General features: G+C 38.2%; 1 protein-coding gene and 1 pseudogene across 3 annotated transcripts in view; both read right to left on the reverse strand.

The window, feature by feature from the left end:
- The window catches only part of ZC3H6 (zinc finger CCCH-type containing 6), a 71,778-nt gene extending 47,526 nt beyond the window's left edge, over positions 1-24,252 (reverse strand). Inside the window, exons 1-2 of one of the 3 annotated variants that reach the window (XM_045446866.1) lie at positions 23,790-24,251; positions 2,519-2,597 (exon numbers count right to left, since the gene is read on the reverse strand). Coding sequence is in view for 2 of the 3 variants with exons in the window: in XM_045446864.1 (XP_045302820.1) it covers positions 23,790-23,821 (32 nt within the window). In the remaining variant the exon portion in view is untranslated. Of the gene's footprint in view, positions 1-2,518; positions 2,598-23,789 lie in introns of all 3 variants that reach the window. The other 2 variants (XM_045446864.1, XM_045446865.1) reach the window with 2 other exon arrangements.
- LOC123581805 lies at positions 11,208-11,325 on the reverse strand (annotated as a pseudogene).

Consider the following 24,252-nt stretch of genomic DNA (forward strand, 5'->3'; position numbering starts at 1 on the left):
TGACTACCCAGGTTTAGGTGAGATGCTTCACCCTAAGTACTCCCCTAATAATTCTCATTTCTTTATCTCTGTGCTCTATACATTATGTTCAAATGACCTGAACATATTGGTTGGGGAAAGTAAACTATGACCGTGTCTTTCATAGCTGTATCTCTAACACATAGCATGGTTCCCTGCTGTTCACTGAAGGAATGAATGTATACTATCCATAACCCTTGCATTACAGAACAGGCACATGATACCACTCAAAATTGGCTGTGAAGTCCATGTTATTTTTTCCCCAGTTTCTATTATAAAATCAAAAAGGTATATATCCATTTAGGCAGACTTGAAATTTTCTTGTGAGGCAGGCTTGGCATTCTATTTTAACAAAAAAAGTTCTAAACTTTTATAACACTATAAAACCTTAAGGCCCAAGAAAAATGAGTGCATATATTGACGAAAAGATAAGCACAGAATGTTCTGTTCTTAGCAGCTTTAATCACAATAGTAAAAAACTGTCAAAAAATTGTAAAAAAAAAAAAAAAAACCCAACAGTAAATGGATAAATACACTGTGCTTTATTTATATAATGTAATACTATAAAGCAAAACAAATTCACCACTGCTATACACAATATGGATGAATCTTATAGACACAATTATGAGTAAAAGAAGCCAGATACAAGACAGTACTGTGTGATTCCATTTATATACATATTTCAAGAAAAGGCAAAACTAACCTATGGTGACAGAAGCCAAAATTATGATTACCTCTTGGAGGGTTGTAACTACCAAAAAAAAAAAAAGAGGGTACTAAAGAACCTTCTGGGGTGTTGAAATATTCGGTATACTGATCTGTGTGATGATCAATGTGTAAAAGTCATCAAGTTGTACATTTAAAAATTGAATACTGCCTATATTTATACCACAATCAAATTTGAACAGCACCAAGAAAATCTATGGGCATTCATCCTTTCTTTTACCATCCTTCTCCTCCAAATTGAGCTCCTTAAAGCATAAATCATTTTATATCTTAAAATCACTAATTCATGCTTAACATTTTGACTAGAGCTATTTAAGTACCTCAGTATTTAAGCTAAAAATGCTGCATATGAATTTATGATCTACTTTACATAAATTCTTTAACTGTGAAATATGGGGCATTTATATCTATCATTAGACAAAAAACACTGAAAGGTATTTTACTTTTCTTTCTTCTCCTTAGCCAGCATTCACACAATAACAAATTTAAACTTGTGAATTCCTGTATGCTTCCAAAAAATAGGATAGAAAAAGGACATAAAGAACACTGATCCCCACATCTATGAACTGTTTACAAATGTTTTACAAAAATAAGCTTTGGACACAATGGAAAGCATGTGTGGTGTAATGGGAAGAGGTAACTTCATGGGAAAACAGCCGGATTCTAATTCCAGTTCTGTCACCAAAACAAAACAAAGCTTTCTTGATTGAGCACTTACTAATGTATCAGATACTAATCTAGTTCTGTGAATCAAAAATGGAAGAGATAGTAGATATAGTTAAGAGTGCTTGGCATTCTCTAGATCTTGAATTAGCTCAACGACATTATGAAAGCTGTTTTATTTACCAAACCCAAGTTACTTTTCAAAAATTAATAAGTCAAAAAGAGAAACTCCTACCTAGGTCAATTCTATAATGGATGACTTTTTATTAATGTAAAATAATAGAGTGGTTATGTCCTTTTTAGGAAGAGACATATTCATGTTTATGGATATGTAAATAATTGTTCAGTTAACAAACAAAATTATTTTTAAACGAATTTATCTCTTAGGCAAATCCATAGAGACAGAAAGTAGATTAGGGATTGCCAGGTAGTTTGGAGGAAGGAATGAGGAGTGATTGTCAGCCGTCATAGGGTTTTTCTTTTCGGAGTGATGAAAATGTTCCAGAAATTTTTTTTTAAGTTCTAAAATTAGATAGTCGTATGACTGCACAACTCTGAATATCCTAAAAACCAGTGAATCATATACTTTAAAAAGGTGAGGGGCGCCTGGGTGGCGCAGTCGGTTAAGCGTCCGACTTCAGCCAGGTCACGATCTCGCGGTCCGGGAGTTCGAGCCCCGCGTCAGGCTCTGGGCTGATGGCTCAGAGCCTGGAGCCTGTTTCCGATTCTGTGTCTCCCTCTCTCTCTGCCCCTCCCCCATTCATGCTCTGTCTCTCTCTGTCCCAAAAATAAAAAATAAAAAAATGTCGAAAAAAAAAAATTAAAAAAAAAAAAAGGTGAATTTTATCTCAATAAAACTATTATTTTAAAAACAAGTTTTAAAATATTTTATCTCTAGATTTAACTACCTAGATTGCAGACAACTAGAGAAAATCATAATACACTGGTATAAATTTAAAACCCTGAAATTGGTCAATGCCAATGATATGTTCTTATTCTGAGGTAAATTATTCACTAAATCCTTATAAATCGATTTGCTTCATAAAGGATTCTACTTTTCTCCTTTCTGATACTGTTGCTATTAAAACAACTTAATCTGAACCAGTCTTACCTCCACAGGTAGTTTCTGCTTTTTCTTTATGCTTGCCTAAAGGCTCCTGTTACAAGCTACAGATCAGAAACTGAGTCTTCTGGAAGAAACACAAAAGCCTCAATAAAAGACTATACACATACTCCTGATGGATGATATTAAAAGATATTACTCATAAATACAAGCTTCCTGAGATAAGCTGATATTATCACCAGAAAAAAGGTATTTCTCAGAAGGTACCAAGTGACTGTCAGGATGTCCAGGATGTCTTTACATTCCAGAAGCAGATGACTTTATAGAAGTAGGCTGCTTATCCCAAGACCAATAGAACATAAATTTCCTACCTACTTGAAACTATTGCTTGTAATACTTCTTTTCGTGCTTTTGTTCTAATTCGCCTTGTCATTTCTCCTTCACCAAGGATAATGTAGAAGAACTGCTCTGTACTCATACCCTGGCAACCTTACATGTCTCCACATAGGCAGGCTTAACCACAGGCTGACCTAAGCTCTGGCAGAATGCCTCATGATACTCCAGACTATGGAAATATATGCAGTCGTGGCAGGTGCTGCTACAAAGCTCTCTCACCCACTGCCCTAAACTCTTCTGTCTGGCCACCGTTCCTCAGACACAGGGTATCCTACCACTCATGTTGCCTGTGATTATCTGGTTTCAGTGTTACCCAGTGAGACAATGGACAAGAGAAGCTGACACCATGGTGATCTGTTGTCTATGTAAGTAATAAACTGAATTTTACTGGCTGAATTTGTCAGCGTGCTTAACAGAAAACTTGCTTGGCTATAGGCTTGCCCATGCCTACTCTGATCTTTTCCCTCAACTATATAGCTTACATATGATCCTCTTGACAAAGCCTTGACCTAACTCCCTACCTTATACTTCCCAAACTGGATATTTCTTCTCAAGGAAAATACTGTCTGGTCATACCAGGGCCACGGGAGAGTTACCTCACCTGAGTTTTTACGATTTTATGGTTATCCCCAAACTGGACCTTGAACATTTATATCCTAGATGACTCATCTTAATTGTTTCAGAAAAAAAGTTTCTCTTTACAAACTACCATGGTAAAATCTGATGGATATCTACAACATTTGAAGTGTTTTTATCTTTATCCTCTATCTAACAGGTTCTTACAGCCTGTGGAATGTATTTGGTTTGCAGAAACTCAGCTTATCCCTTTTTGACTGTCTATAGCCATGGCAAGTTTCATTAATTGACCAACCTTAGAATTTGTCAAAGCCTCAACTCAAATACAAATTCCTTCAAGAATGAGATTTTGCACAAATTTATGGGCAAAATTTTAAATTCTAATTAGCCTAAGATCCTGCATAGTCTTATGACAATCCTTCCAAATTCTGCTTAACTCTATGTAAGTTATCTCTATCCCAGAGACAACTAAGAATCCCTTTCTTACTCACTTTTGAGCAATTCCTCTTATGGTTTTACATATGTGACCCTTTTAATCTTTATTTTCTGAATCAACAACATCCTTATTCATATTTGCCTCATCAAAATCTAACTTATATATACAGATAACTGTATATAAAAATATAATAATTAGACGATTTCAGATATTTCCTTCCCATCTCCTTCAAAAGACTATGCTTCTGTGGGAGTATCTGAAGGAACAATGATTTATCTGAAGGAAAAAAAAAAAACCAGACACTCCCTTTATGCTAGAATCATTCGGGCTCTATTTTCAACTACAGAGGTCACGTAACTTGAAAATGTTATCAAAAATTTGTGACTAACATTGACTATAAAGATAAATAATACTGCAAAGCCCCAGAATTACAACAAACTAAAGTCATTGATCTAAGTGGTTGTGGATAACAGCATAGTCCTAAATTTCTTGCTGGTAAGCCAAGAAAAAAATATGAATTACTGCTAATGTTTCCTGCTGCCTACGGAGTAGTATCACAGGGAAAGTTGACCTATCTATATTCAAATAAAAGATAAGACAACTTGATTATCAAAAGTAGACTCAGAAGTCTGAATTTTAAGATCTGATCTCCTAATCAAAGTGAGAGAATCTCTGGTCACTCTAAAGTAATTTCCAGTCACTTCTTATAATAGTCATGGCTATTCTTACTTGTCTGACAGTCTTCTAATTCCAGTGCTTGGTCTCCAGAGTCATACATGCTTCTGCACAGCTGTTATTTCATCAGATGGTACAAAAATTCATTTTGCAACAGAAGGAAAACAAAAGGACTCTGATATTCAGTCAGGCTAAATACCAAAGCCTTTGATCACAATTCCTCCAAAGATCATAACCCATACAGCAGTGAATATGTAGCATACTGTTCTATACCGATAGGACTAAGGCAGTACTGCTAAGATAAAACTCCACCAAATTCCTAGCAGGTGCATACAAAAGTGCTGACTCTGTATCTCTGAGCCTAACAGATACTCTCATATCCCACCTCATACCTCTTTATAAAGAAATCTCTATACTTTTGTGACAGCAGAACAAAATCAAAAGGAAGAATTTCTAGTTCCTAAATGACCCAATCAGAACATAAAACCTAGAATTCCTCCTAATATATAATAAACTTTTTTACTTTTCCCCTCTTTTTCACTTTCAGCATGGAGAGACAGGGTGAACTCATTTCTCACCCAGCAAGCAGATTCATAGCTTAAAAAAAAACCTCAGGTGAATTGTATTATTCCTTGAAAGCTATTTAAAGAAACTTTTATTGATCAAAATATAAAATATGTTAAAATTCCAAAGATTAAGATGAAGCTAAGACTAAGATTAGTTTACACAGGGGTATGCCAGAAATCTGACTCATTTTTAGATGTGAGCTGCAAATTTGGCTCTGACCTTCAGGAAACAAGGATTAGGTACAAGAAAATGGTGCATCTTTTTTAAAAAATTTTTAAGTGTTTTATTTTTTTACTTTTGAGAGACAGAGAGAGCAGGGGAGGGGCAGAGAGAGAGGGAGACAGAGGATCTGAAGCGGGCTCTGCGGCTGACAGCAGAGAGCCCAATCCAGGGCTCAAACTCACGAACCTTTGATGATATGACGTGAGCTGAGCTTAACCGAATAAGCCACCCAGGTGCCCCAAGACAACAGTGCTTCTAAGACAAATATAGACCAGTTGCTCAAGAGAGGCATCTTTTTTTCTAGGAGTGAAACCAGAAAAATTTCTCCCCTGAGTGCTCATAAAGACATTATTAGCTGGTACAATGGTCAGTACTTCACACAATGGACACTATCTTCAGTGCAATAGTTTATCACCTACAGCATGCCCCAATTTGAACCAAGGGTTTGCAGTCAAAATCCAATTGCAAAAAAGCAATTATATGAGGAAACAAAGTAATATTGTTCAAGTATGCAATTGTCTGATGTTCCTATTTTTTAAAAGATTTTATTTTATTTTTTAAGTAATCTCTGTAGCCAACATGGGGCTTGAACTCACAACCCAAGAGTCGCTTGCTCTACTGACTGAGCCAGCCAGGTACCCAACCCCTCTGAGATTCTGATTTAATCCAAGGATGAAATTCACAACATCTAGAGCAGGGATTCTCAAAAACTTTATGTATATAAGAATTTTTAGTCCTCCCAACAGAAGGGGGGGGGCATTTGTTCATTTAACATGTATTTATTCACCACCTTCTCAGTGGGGATACAATGATAAACCAGAAAGAGACATGGTTTCTTCTCTCAAGAAGTATTTAATCTAGTGATGGGGGAGATAGACATCAATGAAAGAATCACAAATATATATAAAATAACAACCATACAAGTAAATGGAGGAGGTAAATAGTGCTATGAGAGCACAGAATAGGAGAAAGTCATCTGTCAGGGAAGTCTGAAAGGCTTTCCCTGAGGAAGTCATGAATGAATGGAGGTGATGAGTTAGCCTAAGAGATAAAGGGTTGGGGAAGGACCTCTGGTAGACAGAGATAATAAGATAAGCAAAATTTCTGTGTAGAACTGAGACAGAAACTAAGACAATGCCAATGTCACTGGATAATAAAGAAAAAGGGAAAGTTGGTTCAAAATTAGGCTGGTTGCTTCTAGATCATGCAGAGCTTTGATCATATTTGGAGTTTATTCTAATGTAAATGAGAAAGCACTGAAGTGTTTCCAGGAAAGAAGGTGATATAATTAGATCTTCATTCTGAAAGATAGCTTTGGGAGTAAAAAACAGATCTAAAGGGGAAATAAAACAGTTGCAGGAAAACAGGATGCCACTGCAAAAATCAAGCAAGAATCCAAAAGAAGAATGGAATATATTTGGAGAATCTGATAACTTGACACTCTCCACCCAAATACATACATTTTACCACAGATGGGGATGTTTATTCTCTAACAGTTCTGAGGCAGAAAAAATGAGCTGAAAATTAGTAATACTGAGAAATTAATAAACTATTATCCTTCAGGCAATCCTCCATTAATATTACAAATATTCCCATAATTTGTATATTTAAATGTCACCTCATTATTCCTGAGGTCATTCCTTTGAATGGGGTCAAGATTTTCCTTAAAAGTAGTAAGGATGTGAATGAATAATGTGTTAATCTTCTATATCACAGGAAGACATAATCCCCATCATTTCAGCCTCAAAATTTTCAAAGCAGGCATTATAATGATCTGACTCAGGTAATGAATTTATCAGTAACATATTAATGAAACGTGAATTCAAGCAATGTAACTTCCTGATAAACCTCCCAGTATAAATTTGGTGCAGAGTATACCATTAAGTTGTTAATTAAAAGACCTGAATGAAGAAAAGGAGTTCTTAGAAGATCTATGCTTTTATTTAAACACATTTTTCAGGGGGCACCTGGGTGGCTCAGTTGGTTGAGTGACCAACTTCGGCTCAGGTCATGATCTCACAGTTTGAGTTTGAGCCCCCGCATCGGGCTCTGTGCTGACAGCTGACAGCTCGGAGCCTGGAGCCTGCTTCAGATTCTGTGTCTACCCCCCTCTCTGCCCCTCCCCTGCTCATTCTCTGTGTCTCTGTCTCTCTCTCAGTAATAAATAAACGTTAAAAAAATAAAAAAAAATAAAATAAAATAAAATAAACACAGTTTTCAGGAAATGAAAAGGTTAAAAACAAATGAACTATACATTCAACTCAAGAATTCAGAAATGGGCAAACCCAAAAGAAGAATGAAAATAATAAATATAAGGACAGAAATAAAAAAATACAGAACAAAAACAACAGAGAACATAAATAAAACTAATGGCTATCCTTTAAAGAGAGCATTAACATTCACCATTCACTGTAGTGCCAGCTTGTCTCAGTAGTCCTGCAATTAATCTCTCAAATCTAGATATTAATAAACAGAAAATGCAAATGATTCCATTTTAGCTTTTCCTCTTTTTTTTTTTTTTTTAATTTTTTTTTAACGTTTTATTTATTTTTGAGACAGAGAGAGACAGAGCATGAACAGGGGAGGGGCAGAGAGAGAGGGAGACACAGAATCGGAAGCAGGCTCCAGGCTCTGAGCCATCAGCCCAGAGCCCGACGCGGGGCTCGAACTCACCAACCGCGAGATCGTGACCTGAGCTGAAGTCGGCCGCTTAACCGACTGAGCCACCCAGGCGCCCCCAGCTTTTCCTCTTCTAAGAAAAAGGGTAAGTTAACTTTGTTATTTTTCCCTTAAAGTCCAAAATACTGCTGGAACAGAACCTTTAAAAAACTAGGGGCCATCAGAGGATTATGGATATGTGACTTTAACAAATAATTTAAAAATAGTTTTCAGGAGGCGTCTAGGTGGCTCAGTCACTTAAGCATCCAACTCTTGATGCCAGCTTAGGTTGGGATCTCATGGTCCTAGGATTGAGCCCTGCATAGGGCTCCGTGCTGAGCGTGGAGCCTGCTTGGGATTCTCTCTCTTTCCCTCTCTGCTCCTCCCCTCCCCTGCTCACATTTACCCACACACTCTCTCTCAAAATAAATAAACATTAAAAAAATTTTTTTCCAGGAATTCTTAGTCTACCCTTTTTATTATCTAATTCTTTCACTACTTAAGACTATCTTCAATTCCAGCAAATGTGTGTATGACCAAGTAATTCTGAAGTAAAATAACATCTTGAATCAGGTTAGTAAAAAAAAAAAAAAAAAAAAACTAGTATGATAGTTAACAATTACTGAATAATTACTATGCTGCAGACATTTTTGATCCATTTGCTTCATTTTCATGTTAACTCTGAATTATCCCCAATAAACAGGTGAAGAGAAGGGACAAAGACCTTAACTGATTCTGCTAGTAAATGACAGAGCTAGAGCCCAAATTCAAGACAGTCTGATTGCCAGACCCATAGTTCTTAACACATTTGGTCACAGGAGGAAACTGCAAATAGCCAAACCACTTAATATCAGCTAATGTAAAGAAGATTATTTAACAAGCTTACCAACTAGTAGGTAGGCTATGAGGGTGTTTACTACAAACTTCAACATCTTTGCATGTTTGAAACTTTTCACAATAAAATGTTGAGGAAAAGAAACTTCAACATGCGTTTAAGTGGTATTTTAAGAGACGATACAGAGAAACTAAGGTCTAAAAGTTGCATTTCTGACATGCAAAAGTAAATATAACTACTTCAGTTCCACAGAAATTATTTTAATGTTTGTTAAGGAAATGGCAGCCACCAGGCTAGATCAGTTCAACTGATAATATGGGACTTGGAGTTATAAGGTGCTATAGGGTTTTCTTTTTATTAAACAGTATTTTTCTCAGGGGCTCAAAGAAAATTAGTCCAAATTTTGTATTATATATATATATTTTAAAAAGAAGTAAAAAGAATCAAATCATGCAGAGCTGGAAAATGGGGTTCCCTGTTCATTTCAGGGTCCCAGACAAGCTGATAAAGTACCAGTGTAGTTTAGCTGGAATGTAAATTGGTGCATCCACTGTGGAAAACAGTACGGAGGATGGTCCCGTAATTCCACTACTGGGTATTTATTCAAAGAAAATAAAAACACTAACTTGAAAATATATAAGCACCCCTATGTTTATTGCGGCATTATTTAAATTCACAAAATATGGAAGCAACCTAAATGTCCATCAGTAGATGAATGGATAAAGAAGACATGGAATATTAGCCATAAAAAGAGAATGAGATCTTGACATTTGGGACAACAGGTACAGACAGACATAGAGAATATTATGCTAAATGAAATAAGTCAAAGACAAATACCATAGGATTTCACTTACATGTGGAATCTAAAAAATTAAACAAACATACAAGCAAACAAAAAACAGAAACAGATTCATAAATACAGAGAACTGGTGGGTGCTAGAGTAGAGGGGGGTAGGGGAATGAGCAAAATAGATGAAGGGGACTAAAAGGTATAAACTTCCAGTTATAAAATAAATAAGTCACAGGGGCGCCTGGGTGGCTCAGTCAGTTAAGCGTCCAACTTCGGCTCAGGTCACGATCTCGTGGTTTGTGAGTTTGAGCCCCACATAGGGCTCTGTGCTGACACCTCAGAGCCGGGAGCCTACTTCTGATTCTGTGTCTCCCTCTCTCTCTGCCCCTCTCCCGCTCATGCTCTGTCTCTCTCTCTCAAAAATAAATTAAAATGTTAACAAAATTAAAAAAATAAATAAGTTACGGAGATGAAAAGTACAGCATAGGGAATATAGTCAATAATGTTGTGTAATAACATTCTATGGTGACAGATGGTGACACTTATTGTGAGGAGCACAGAGTAATGTACAGAATTGTTAAATCCCTATGTTGTACACCAGAAACTAATATTATATTTTATTGTCAACTGTACTTCAGTAAGAATTTAAAAAAGCATGTATTATCCCACTGCTTTCCAGTCTCCAGGGTTTCTGATGAAAAGTACTGTTAAATTTGATTAAAGATCACTGATGGGACTTGGAAAAGAAAAATGGTGTAGTTTAGGCAATAGCTTACTTAAGGTGAAAGCCTCCATGTCAAAGTCAGAAGATGGAAAGAAAAGAAAGGATGCTGGAAGTAATGGAAATTGCTATGTTATCACTAGGGTTTGCTGTTCAATGAAAACGAAAAGGGGCTAAGCACCAACATCCAGAAAATAGAGTAGAATACTAATGAGATGGTTGGCTGCCAGAATAGCAATTTTCACCTAACATTAAAGAGGACCTTGGGGCGCCTGGGTGGCGCAGTCGGTTAAGCGTCCGACTTCAGCCAGATCACGATCTCGCGGTCCGTGAGTTCGAGCCCCGCGTCGGGCTCTGGGCTGATGGCTCAGAGCCTGGAGCCTGTTTCCGATTCCGTGTCTCCCTCTCTCTCTGCCCCTCCCCCGTTCATGCTCTGTCTCTCTCTGTCCCAAAAATAAATAAACGTTGAAAAAAAAAAAATTAAAAAAAAAAAAAAAGAGGACCCACACCCAAATCAATCAATCAATCAATCAATCAAACAAACAAACAAAACCACCTTATTTAATGAGGACCCAGGATTCTGGCAAAGAGAGATCACCTGAACCTGGAAATTAAAGCAGGAGTGCTAAACAAGAATAACCAAACTTGTGACACGTGAAAACTGGTTACTTAAAAAGGTACTGTAGTAAGGTAGAAGAACAAAAGCTTTAGAGCCAGCAAGATATGGGTTCAAATTCTGCCTCCCAGTCATATACAACCTATATACTAACTTGAACAAATTATTTTACCCCCTAATATTCAGTTACCTCATCTGCAAATAGGATCAATTCATTTACCATCACAAAGTTGTTTAAGGATTGAGATGAGTAGCCCTCAACTGAAGTTTCCTTTCCTCTTTTGATTTACCTAAAATATATGCCTTTTAAACTGATAAGAACAGATACTACACTTGATCTTAGCCAAAAGGCCGAGAAGCGATGAAATATATGCCTTTTAATAGAATGGGTATGGTAGATGACAGGCACTTTCATAGAAATTGGGAAAGGATATAAACCCAAGAAGCGTGGATTCCAAGGGGGAAATTTCCTTTATTTTTCTTCAGAAAATAACAATGAAAAATTATCTCAAACAAGTAAAAGCAGAAAAGAAGCTGTGGTAGACCAAATATGAAGTCTGTTCCTTAGGGTATTTCTCCTTTATCCTATCATTAAGCAACACTTGGGTACAGTCTGTATAAAAGCCTCCCATATTTCCAAAGTCTCCTGAACACAACAAGGAAATACAAAATGGAGTATAATACCTAAGGTTCATAGTGATTATGGTGACATTAGATGTTCATGATGATCCAAAGTAACTAAGAAAAGGATAAATCAGTAACTGTCTAGTTAGTATGACAAGAAGGCATGCCATATAAGAGTTCCTTTGAAAATATTTTTAATAAAATTAGTTTCTGATAATCAAATATCTGTTGATGCTAAATTCCCTGCCTCTATCCAATGCCAGATAAAAGAGGTATTATTGTATATTAATCTATGAAATGAAGAATTTTAAAAAATATCCTTGAGCTTGTATGTTTGACACCATGAAGGATAACCACATTACTCCTCAGACATACTTTATGCCATAAGCGAGACAAACTATTAGGGGAATAAAACAAAACTGTGTTAACTTGTCACAAGTTTTTTTGAGACTACATTTTAAAAATTATTTTTTTTTAGGGGCGCCTGGGTGGCGCAGTCGGTTAAACGTCCGACTTCAGCCAGGTCACGATCTCGCGGTCTGTGAGTTCGAGCCCCGCGTCAGGCTCTGGGCTGATGGCTCGGAGCCTGGAGCCTGTTTCCGATTCTGCGTCTCCCTCTCTCTCTGCCCCTCCCCCGTTCATGCTCTGTCTCTCTCTGTCCCAAAAATAAATAAAAGTTGAAAAAAAAAATTAAAAAAAAATAAAAATTATTTTTTTTTAATGTTTTATTTATTCTTGAGAGAGACAGAGCATGAGCGAGAAAGGGGCAGAGTGAGAGAGGGACACAGAATCCGAAGCAGGATCCAGGCTCTGAGCTGTCAGCAAAGAGCCCCATATGGGGCTCGAACTCACAGGTCGTGATATCATGACCTGAGCCAAAGTCAGATGCTCAACCGACTGAGCCATCCAAGCGCCCCCAAAATTATTCTTTTTAAAATTTCATTTACTATCTCAGGTATCTCACTAAGCTAAAATTAATTTAGTCTCATTCCTTTTCAATTTATCCTTCTGACTTAGGCTCTCCAATATAGACTGGAGAAGCTGGAAACTCAACAGAAACAAATCTCAGCAAATAAAACACTCTTAGAATTTGAAAGCTAGAGGGGCGCCTGGGTGGCGTAGTCGGTTAAGCGGCCGACTTCGGCCAGGTCACAATCTCGCGGTCCGTGAGTTCGAGCCCCGTGTCAGGCTCTGGGCTGATGGCTCAGAGCCTGGAGCCTGCTTCGGATTCTGTGTCTCCCTCTCTCTCTGCCCCTCCCCGTTTATGCTCTGTCTCTCTCTGTCCCAAAAATAAATAAACGTTGAAAAAAAAAAAAAAAAGAATTTGAAAGCTAGAAAATAATCTAGGTGTCATGTCATCAGAACAAAAGTTGAAAACATCTTGTTGCATGAATCTATAGTGAACTGGGTAAAACTGCCTACAACCCAGTAATATCCAAAACACCTACTCGGTCTGTAAATCTTAAATATGCCAAATTAACTGATATGAGATTACCTATATGAGGCTCCAGGTTTTGGGGAGGGTGGTAGGAGTAGATTTTTTTTTTAAGATATGCCAAAATTAGTCTTTGGCCTAGGTATCCAGCTAAAGCATGTTTCCTCCATTCTGCCTTGGCCTGCTTCAAGCCATTTCTGGATCCCTGGATATGACATGACTGGAAATTACATGATCCTTAAGTTAGTTACTATTATATCTAATCAGTGCAACAAGGTCATATACATGCAAAAGGCCATGTCATCTGGATTTACTATTGTATCTGAATTTTCATTTTCCAGGTTTAGAAGGTGTTACAGGTAGAGCTTAAAACAAGAATCTTCTTGTGTGTGTTATATATTGAAATTTTATCAATGAGATGAAGTACAAATGTACATTAATGTAAGAGAAAAATGTGTAATTAATGATTATGAAAACCATTTTATGTACAAAAGAAACTAACAATTTTCTAATAGCCAAGTAGGAAAACCTGAGTAATATTATTGATAGGGTAAGTTAGCTATTGATTTTAAGAAGAGTATAACAGAAGTCCCTGGGTGGCTTAGTTGGTTAATCATCAGACTCTTGATCTGGGCTCATGTCATGATCTCACCACAGTTCATGAGTTCAAGTCAGGCTGAGGGCTGGCAGTGTGAAGCCTGATTGGGATTCTCTCTCTCTGCCCTCCCCAGCTCACTTGCGCTCTCAAAGTAAATAACTAAACTTAAGGGAGAAAAAACAACAACTAGACCACTAAAATTTCTAATAATAATTTGAGGGATAATATTTCAGAATTATTTACATATTCCAGAAATTTAATCTATGGTGGGGATATTAACTTTAGTCTGAGCTTTGGTCAAACATTGGTTTTCATACTTGGATATCTGGTATTCCAAAAATATATATATATTTGCTACAATATATATATACAGCCAAACTATGTATTTCTTACATAAATGCATTATTCACTTGTATTTTCATTTGCTTACATAAAACGTATTTTTTAAATAGGCTCCTATGTATCCCAAGGATATAGAAAATAAACCAACCCACAAGCTCCTTTATGGGCCAAAGAACAGACTTCATGAAAAATTCAAAGCCCAGACACAAGAACCAGTGATCTAACATTTTATTGTCAACTGTCAGTCATCAAAGAAAATTCAAGCAAAAGAGGTATTTGCTCTTCTGATCTCTATGCATTTTCTTTTTTTCTTTTAAATTTTATTTATTTTGAGAGAGAGAGACAGAGTGTGCATGTGAGTGGGGGAGGGGCAGAGAGAGAGGGGAAGACAAAGAATCCCAAAGCGGGCTCCGGGCTGTCAGTACAGAGCCCGACTTGGGGCTCCATCTCATGAACTGTGGTGAGATCATGGCCTGAGCATAGATTAAGAGTCATATGCTTAACCAACTGAACCACCCTGGCACCCCTCAATGCATTTTCAATAAATTGTCTTAAAAGGTTAAAATGCATATACAATAGAAGAATTCTTGTTTACTACAGCTAAAAATGTGCACAGTTACTAAGATTGAACTGATTTCATACTCTTTTAAAAATATGAGGGGCGCCTGGGTGGCGCAGTCGGTTAAGCGTCCAACTTCAGCCAGGTCACGATCTCGCGGTCTGTGAGTTCGAGCCCCGCGTCGGGCTCTGGGCTGATGGCTCAGAGCCTGGAGCCTGTTTCCGATTCTGTGTCTCCCTCTCTCTCTCTGCCCCTCCCCCGTTCATGCTCTGTCTCTCTCTGTCCCAAAAATAAATAAACGTTGAAAAAAAAAAAATATGTGAGAAAATTAACATTCTTTATACATTCCATTCTTAATGTTTTAGGATTTAGAAAAACTCTTTGTCATAGAAAATGAATTTGTAGTAAAGTAGGCTCAAATTGCCATGATCAAGTAATATCTAAAAGAAGAAAAAAACAAAACCCAAGCCCTTTTAAGGATCCAATATCCCAATCCAGCATCAGTAAATGCAGTAAGATTTACCACCATTAAGAGGCAATGGCAGCAAGGCAGAGAGTTCGAAACTGAATGCAGCAAGACATAGACTGGTTCTCGCTCAGCTGCTTCATCACCTTGGACAAGTTATTTACCCTCTTAACCTGTTTCCTAAACTACAAAATGAAGATAATAATACCTGTTCTTTCTATGTGGATCAAATGAATTAAAGCATGTGGATTAGAAATAGCAATATATGTAAAATATTAAGTATCATGAGTTCTAAATCTAGGTTCTTTTTTTCTACCATTTTTTTTTAATGTTTATTCATTTTTGAGAGAGAGAGACAGACACACAGAGCGTGAATGGGGTAGGGGCAGAGAAAGAGGGAGACACACAATCCAAAGCAAGCTCCAGGCTTTGAACCATCAGCACAGAAACTGATGCAGGGCTCGAACCCACGGACTGCAATGCGAGATAATGACCTGAGCCAAAGTCGGATGCTCAGTCAACTGAGCCACCAAGATGCCCCTTTTCTATCACTTTTATAAATAGATTGTTGTTGATTTTTACATGGTTTTATCCTTTTAATGATAATTAACTTAGGATTCCCTTTAAACACTTCTTGGGACTTGCTTTGGTTACTTGCCATTCAAAAATGTGGGTATGATTTATGAAAGTTGAAGTAATAAAAAAGTTCATTTGGGGGCTCCTGGGTGGCTCAGCTGGTTTCAGCTCAGGTCATGATCTCACAATTCGTGAGTTCAAACCCCGTGTCAGGCTCTGTGCTGACAGGCAGAGCCTGCTTGGATCCCCATCTCTCTCTCTCTCTCTCTCTCTCTGCCCCTCTCCAGCTCACACTCACTTGCTCTCTGTCTCAAAAATAATTACTTTTTAAAAAGTTCATTCAAATTAGTAATGTTAAGCCATGAACTCACATTAAAAAAGTAAAGCAAAAGAAAACAAATACAAAATCATTTTACAATAGAGAAACGTTGCTCTTTGCCAAGAGTAGTAATAATCTGCTAAAATTGCTTTTGCTAAGGTCATCCAGTAACTACTATCTGGGTTGGGACATGGCATCAGCCGTCAAGTAGTATCTCCCAGGAACCAAACACTTCAAAAAAGATACAAGAAATAGGAATGACCTCAGAAAGTTCAACCATAAAATGAAAAGAAGATGAACCAAAACAGAGATGAAGAAGTCAGACACACAGGACCAAGTAAAAGATGACTAAATTTAAGACATTAACATGCAATGAGAAGAAATGTACCTATCAGAAAGGAGGGCTGTTTAACAATAGAAATGTTGAAAAAGGAAAGGTTAAGAGACAAATGTGGCCAGTGCCCATGTAAGCACTGCTCAGGAAAGAGGATATCCTGTAAAGCTGACAGATGCAAGTAACTGCTTGGCAGATATATTACGAACTTTATTAGAGCCTGATGCCATTTAAAATTGCAGTCATTTACAATCAACTCCTTCATTCTAATCCCATACTCCTGTTCATTAAGCAACTTTTGATAATTTGGTTTTCCATATAGTAGCCTATATGGAGAGAATACCCTCCCTGGTGAAAACATCTTATCCTCATTTTACATGACTGAATTGGTATTCTGATATACACATACACATTCTCTTATGATAGAGATGTCTATCCTCAAATAAAAGTGTAAGCTCTACAATCAGATTACTTGAGTTCCCACTGATTTACTCTGTGACCTTGAGAAATTCATCAATCTCTCTTCATTTGTAAAACAAGGGCTGTTATATAGGGTTATTGTGAAGATTAAATGAAGTAATTCATGGAAAGCACTTAAAACAGAACCTGGCATATAGTAAGCACCATAAAAATGTTAGCCACTGTTGGGGCGCATGACTGGCTCAGTTGGTTAAGTGTCCAACTTTGGCTCAAGTGATGATCTCGTGGTTCGTAAACTGGAGTCCCGCATCAGGTTCTGTGCTGACAGCTCAGAGCCTGAAGCCTGCTTCAGATTCTGTGTCATCCTCTCTCTGTGTCCCTCCTCTGCTTTTGCTCTCTCTCAAAAAGAAATAAACTTGGGGCGCCTGGGTGGCGCAGTCGGTTAAGCGTCCGACTTCAGCCAGGTCACGATCTCGCGGTCCGTGAGTTCGAGCCCCGCGTCGGGCTCTGGGCTGATGGCTCAGAGCCTGGAGCCTGTTTCCGATTCTGTGTCTCCCTCTCTCTCTGCCCCTCCCCCGTTCATGCTCTGTCTCTCTCTGTCCCAAAAATAAATAAACGTTGAAAAAAAAAAACTATGGTTTAAAAAAAAAAAAAAAAAGAAATAAACTTAAAAAAAAAAAGTTTTAAAAATGTTAACCACTGTTATTATTTTTTAGCATGAATTAACATCCCCAAGTCTGATCAGCCCTGAGACTGATCAGTTTCTGAATCTGAGAGATTAAAGCAAGACCACTGGGGGCATCGATGCACAAAATATATTCTGACAGCCCTAGACTGGCCGGAGGCTTGACTTGGTGAATTCAAGGTCACCCATCTCTCTGAGATTTTTTTGGAAGTCAGATCACTTGTCTGTCCAGGTGAACACTTGACTTCATTGCATAACAAAAGGTCACAAACTCAAATGCATAAGTGGTCAGCAAGTCACTTCATAAGCAGACCTTAGGTGCTGAATATGCAAAGAAAGGATCAGTGAAAAGATTGTGAAGGATGAAGACCACAAGTCTAGTGGCATTCAAGCACAAGTATTGTTAAACATCCTTTCAGGCAAACAACAAGATATTTGGTCTGAAGGCCAGCTGTTTGCAAGCCCTGCAGTACTGTTTCATTCATGTTTTTAAAAGTCCTAATTTAGGATATCCTGTGACCAGTTTTCAACCCTTTCCTTTACCTGCTCTGTGATCACCCCTTCCTTGAAACGTTCTCCTCCCTTGGCTTCCAGAAAACCTGTCTTCTTCATGGTCTACTACACATAGCTGGGTGATCTCAGCATCTAGACTAACATCTTTGTTAAAAACTCTCAGATCTTTACCTCCAGTTCTATCAATGTTAAGAAATATCCCATGAATTTTGACTTTTGTCTGCCTTCTTACTGTCAATGCTTTTGATTAGGTCCTTGTTACCCAATTTCTAGATTTTTACAGTGGCTTTGATTCATTCCCTTTTTTCATGCTCCACACCCATCAGCAAATCCTATTGGTTCTATCTTCAAACCATATCCAAAATCCAACCATTTTCACCTCCTTGGCCTAAACCATCATCACTTGTCACTTATATTACTTCAAGCAACTTCCTTTTTACCATTCTTTTACTATAGCATCACCTTGCACCTCCTCTGTTCAAATCCTCCAGTGGCTCCCATACCACTCAGAGTGAAATCCAAGTTCCCTAATATGGCCTTCCAAGGCCCTACACAGTCACCCTTGCCCATCCAACTTCATCTCTTACTTCTCTTCCCCTTGCTCATTCTTTTCTCTAGCCACACTGCCCCCTTTTTCCCTTAATTACACTAGGCTCATTCCTAGTTCTAGGCTTTCTCCACCTTCTGTTCCCTTTATCTAGAATGCTTTTCTCCCAGATGTACTGGGCCTGGATTGCTCATTCTAGGGCTTTGTTCAAATGTTCCTTTTTCAGTTGAATGTTTCCCTAACATACCCTACTTAAGATGGAAATACCCTTCCCACACCCATAGGATAACCCACCTTCCTTTCTATCAGCATTGATCACAATTTGTTTTTCATGTTTATCATCTTTTTCTCTAAAGAAAATGTAAGCTCCATTGGGTAAAGGATTTTTTTCTTTATTGCTATCTTTCCCAAGTCCAAAACAATATATACTAAATATTAGCTGTTTAATATTTCATGAAAATCATTGAAAGCTCCCTAACTTGTCTTCCTTCTACTGATAATCCCTTTCCATAGTCTGCCTCCTCCTAGCCTCCAGGTATCATGCCAAAAAATGCACCTGAACATTCTCCTGCTTAAAAAACTTGATGAGAGGGGTGCCTGACTGGCTCAGTCAGAAGAACATGTGATTCTTGATCTTGGGGTCTTGAGTTTGAGCCCCACGTTGGGTAAAGAGATTACTTCAATAAACTACAAAAAAATCAAAAAATTAAAAACTTTGATGAGATCTTTACATCATTCAGGGTCAGATTCCTAATTCACGGAAGCCTTTTCCTCATTCCCCAAAATATGTTGTACATGCTTCACATACTAACACTTTTATCATCTCTAAACCTACTATGCCATTTTACTTCTTCATGTTTTTCATATATTTGTCTCTGGCCAAATTTTTACTCATCCTCCAGACATGATGTCTCCATGAATCCCGCATCTATGCCACTACCACCTTCAATTTATACCTCTATTATATGACTGGTGCTGCAATTATATATTTACCAGTCTGTTTCTTTTACTAGACTATAAGATCCTAGAGAGCAAATTCAGTGAGATTGTATTCAGATTTGTTTCCTCAGTGCTTAACACTATATACTTGGCACAGAATTCTGCTGAATGGAAATTTAATCAGTGAAAATTCAAAAGTAAATGAAATGATTTGTTTATGAAGGGCTAAGAAAAGAAAAACGTCTTTCTAAGAGTCAAAGTGGTTTCCAACATCAAACTTGAACATGATGTAGAACTTGAGTTTTTTATATTTGCTAAAGAAAAGCTCACTTTGGTAGTTTTCATAATAGTTAAATGAGTAGATTCAGGAGTAAAAAATAAACTAATGATACAATTTAAGTTTTGCAAGATGAAAAGAGTTCTGAAGATTGGTTGTATAACAATGTGTAGGTCCTTAACACTACTGAACTGTACAATTACAAATAGTTAAGATGTAAATTTTACATGTGTATTTTACCACAATTAAAAATAAAATAAGGCCGCCTGGGTGGCTCAGTCTGAGCGGCCAACTCTTGGGTTTCAGCTCAGGTCATGATCCCAGGGTCGTCAAATTGAGCCCTCCATGTTTAGCAAGGAGCCTGCTTGAGACTCTCTCTCACCCTCTCTCTCTCTGCCCCTCCCCAACTTGCATGCAAGCTTGCTCTCTTTCTCTTTAAAAAGAAAAATATATGTGTGTGGGTGTATACATATATACATACATATATACATATATATAAACATATATATACACATATAAACAAATATATATATACATATATATGTAAACATATATATATATATAAAACATTAATTAATAGCCTACTGAGGGAAGGCATTTGCTCAAGTATACATACTAATTTACAAACCAAATATTGTATATAACATCAAGTGAACTCTAATGTGAGATAAGGCATCTGCAATTTTTTAAATTAATATTGACTAAAATGGGAAGAGAGATGAGTATCACCTAATTCAACTACCTTATTTCACAAATAAGATAAACAATCATGAAAAACAAAAAATATTAACCAAGTGAGAGGAAAAATGATGATCAAAACTTGGGTTTTACTGCGAATGCAGGGGTTTCTTAGATTTACCACATTACAACCCACAACAATTCAGAAAGTAAAGGCTGGAACTTAGCGCACTGCATCCCTATGCAGACTTAATGAAGAGTGAAAATAATACAAGTAGAAGTTTGCATACCTGTGTGCTATCTAGTCTCCATCTGTGGGATCCCCTAGACAAGGTACTGAATGCTGTAATACTATATGCCTCCTCATGGGATTAATGTGAGAATCAAATGAAAGCCCTATTACAAATGTAAAGTGTAATCATCTTCTACATCCTCATCCCTTCAGATTCTCCAGTGCCGTCTCTTAGTAAGGTTTCAATCATTATGTGCAAGGGAGAGAGAAGAGGGAAATAATATAAACTTGTATACGGGTGCCTAGGTGGCTCAGTTGATTAACTGTCTGACTCTTGTTTTTGGCTCAGGTCATGATCTCATGGTTTGTGAGAGGGATTCTCTCTCTCTCTCTCCCTCTGCTGCTACCCGGCTTGTGTTCTCTCTCTCTCTCAAAATAAATAATCTTTATATATATTGTACACACACACACATATATGTATATATACACACATATATATGTATGCATACATATATACACACACATACATACACACACTGTAATTCTGACTAGTTGGGAGTTTTGTTGTTCTTGTTTTACATGAGGAAGAAAAGTGGGGAGAGGAGGAAAAGAAGGAGGTGAGGAGCTGGGAAGGTTGCTCATAATGGGCAAAGAATAACTTCCTCCTAAAGGAAATTATTCTACATATCTCTTAACAATTAAAGACTCTCCGAATCACAAGGTCTTATATTGTTCATGTTAAAATTACCATTTTTCCCAGTGCAGGCCCTGTAAAACTCACTTTTAGAATATTTCAGAAAATTATGTAATACTTAGGTATGTATCTATCTTTTCTACTCCACTGTACATGTGTCCAAAACAGGAACTCACAGTATTTAGCCTTTAAAAGTTGTTTGTGAATTGTTTTAATTGGATTAACATCCTGTGAAATATAAAGCTAGGTGGCTGAAGCTGTGCCAAAGAGAACTAGATGAAAGGGAAGAAATGAATGAAAAGAGGTAAGAATTTTGTCTCACTTTGGATTCTCCCCAACTCCTTCTCCACCTCTATTATTGATTTCTCAGATCCTATGCAGAAGTCCTCTACTAACATTCTATATACCCACAAATTTATTTATCGGTATTATTATATTAGTTAACACTAATAAAAATACCATGTTTTCACTCCAGACATGGAAATATTTAAAGAAAAGTACACCAAATGGGTATTTTTTTTTAAAGCTGGCAAATAAACCTTGTACAAAATGTTCATCATGTAAAACATGTACAAGAGGAGTGCCAGGGTGGCTTAGTCCGTTAAGCATCCAACTCTTGGTTTTGGCTCAAGTCATGACTTCACAGTTCGTGAGATCAAGCCCTGAATCCTGGCTGCCAGCAAGGAGGCTGCTTGAGATTCTTTCATTCTCTCTCTCTCTCTCTCCCCCCATCTCTTTCTGCCCTTCCCCCAATTGTGCACTCACGCATGTGCGCTCTCAAAATAAATAAATGTTTTTAAAATGCAAGAAAACTACAATTTTTTTAAAAGAAAAAAAGAAGTTGCCTTCTGAGAATTTCCATTCCCATTTAAAATCTTGTTCAGACACAGAGTCCAAGGGGGAAGAAAGGCTCAATCCCACAAACTGAGATCATAACCTGAGCAGAAATCAAGAGTCAGATGCTTAACCGACTGAGCCACCCATACGTCCTGTAATTCATTATTTTAAAATTCCAAAGTCTTTTTAAAGTCTGGCATCAGAGTTCCTTGCTAGCAAAATTATTTCAATATCTGAATTTGGTGACATGGTTTCTTCATTACATAGAATACATAATTCTACATATTGAAGCTGCTCTGTGAACAGAGAACGTATTTCCTTCTTCCATACAAAATTATGAACTTTAGCTGCATTAGCAAAACCCAGTCATTGGTTTGTCCACAGATAGAGTGGGAAATTTCTCAAAATATTAGTTAACCCATTCCAAGAATTATGTCATTTTAACAAGATAATGTAAAATAATCATGAAAATATGTCAAGTGCAAGCCTAAATAGCCATAATTTTTAGGAGTGTTTTTTTTTTTTTTTTTACTTTCCAAAAATTACTGCATGTTTAATTGACTTGCTTGGTGATCTATTTGTATTATTACCATATGAGAGTTGTTGAAATATCTTTATCACTCTCAAGGTTGCCAAATATTTAGATATTTCGAATTTCAATGATGTTTGTTATTTCTGCTTGTGGTTTGTTTGTTTTGTTTTTTTGTTTTTTTAAGTGTTTGGAATGCTTTACCAAAAGCATATCACATTACTCCACAGGTAAAATTTAAGCAATTTGTACGGTTTAGACTAGAGTACAATGTATACTTTTGATTACTTCTATTCCCTAAGGAGTCACTGCAGAGTTCCATATTTTTAAATATTCTAAATAAGAATTAGATTCAACAGATTTCATTCCAGTAATTTTAACGAACTAAAGCCCTCCTTTTTTTTAATGATTAAGATAGATATCAATGTAAAATAAAAACCTAACCCAAACTTAAATATGCTATTTGCGCTACTAAAATATGTAAATACGCCCAAAACACTAAAAGAACCCAAACTGTTCAAGGCCTAGCAAAAATATCAGAATCTCAGTTAAATGTTCAAATTATACACAGTATTTAGAAAATGCAGCTAGATGGGATAATCCGCGGGGTTTTCACTTTAGAAGAAAACTGTGCTACACTAAGCTTTGCAAAACCTAACATTTTTAACTTGAAACTTACTATTTCAAATTCCAAGGGGGTAAGACTATAAACACATGGCCTTTGGGGGTTTAAGTTTTTCCTTAAAAAAAAAAAAAAAAAAACAACACCAAGTTTATTTTTAGGAGTGTGCTAGGGTAGTAGTCAAACAGAACACCGGCTATTACAAATTCCCGGCTCGTCCCATCAGGAAGTGAACGGCGGACCCTGGGCTGGGAGAGGATTCATTTCAGCCCAGGCTGGACCGCAGCACCGAGCCCGCACGCGGGAGGCGCCGGGCGCAGACCGAACGGCAGACGGAGCCGCCCGGGGGCGGGGGGCTCGCACGTGCGGGCCGGGGGCGGGGCCGGCCGGAAAGGACCCCGGCGCGGGGAGGCGGGCGCGGCCGGGCCGACCTCCCCCGCGGCCGCCAGCCTGGGCTTTACATAAGGGCGCACGTCATGGAACTGATGGAGCCACACAGAGACGTCTAAGTCATGCAGGAGGCGCGCGGCCCCGGCCCGCTCCCGCCGCCCCAGACCCCTCCTCTCATCCGACAGAAAGACAGACAAGAAGGGTTCCCGACCTGTCGTGCCCTGCATGTTCAGAGTCTGTCATGTTTGGTCAAGAACGGGGCGGGGCTGGAGGACAGGTCTGCGAGGCCGGCGGCGGCGGGGCGCGGGGAGGACCCCTGCGCCGCCTGCGGGTACCTGCTCCCGGCCGCCGCCGAGAGGTGACGAAGTGGTAAAAACTCACGGTTACTAGTGAGCGACACAGACACAGACTTTCCAGTCTATTAACAACCACGCCAGAGAGATGGGACTCTAACTGCAAACACTGGGCAACGGCCCCGCGCTGCCGGCGCTGCCGCTTTAGTCTCTATTCGCCGCCGGTGGCTGAGGCTTGGGAGCGGGCGGGCGGGCGGCGTGCAGCGACGCGGGGATTTGGACACTGGCCGTAACGGTGATTTCTCCTCACCAACATGGCGGCACCCGAGACAGGCGGCTCGATAAAATGGCGCCTGCCGCAACACCTAGCCCGGGACTAAA

This window comes from Leopardus geoffroyi, chromosome A3, assembly GCF_018350155.1.
Source record: "Leopardus geoffroyi isolate Oge1 chromosome A3, O.geoffroyi_Oge1_pat1.0, whole genome shotgun sequence".
NCBI classification, from domain to species: domain Eukaryota; kingdom Metazoa; phylum Chordata; class Mammalia; order Carnivora; family Felidae; genus Leopardus; species Leopardus geoffroyi.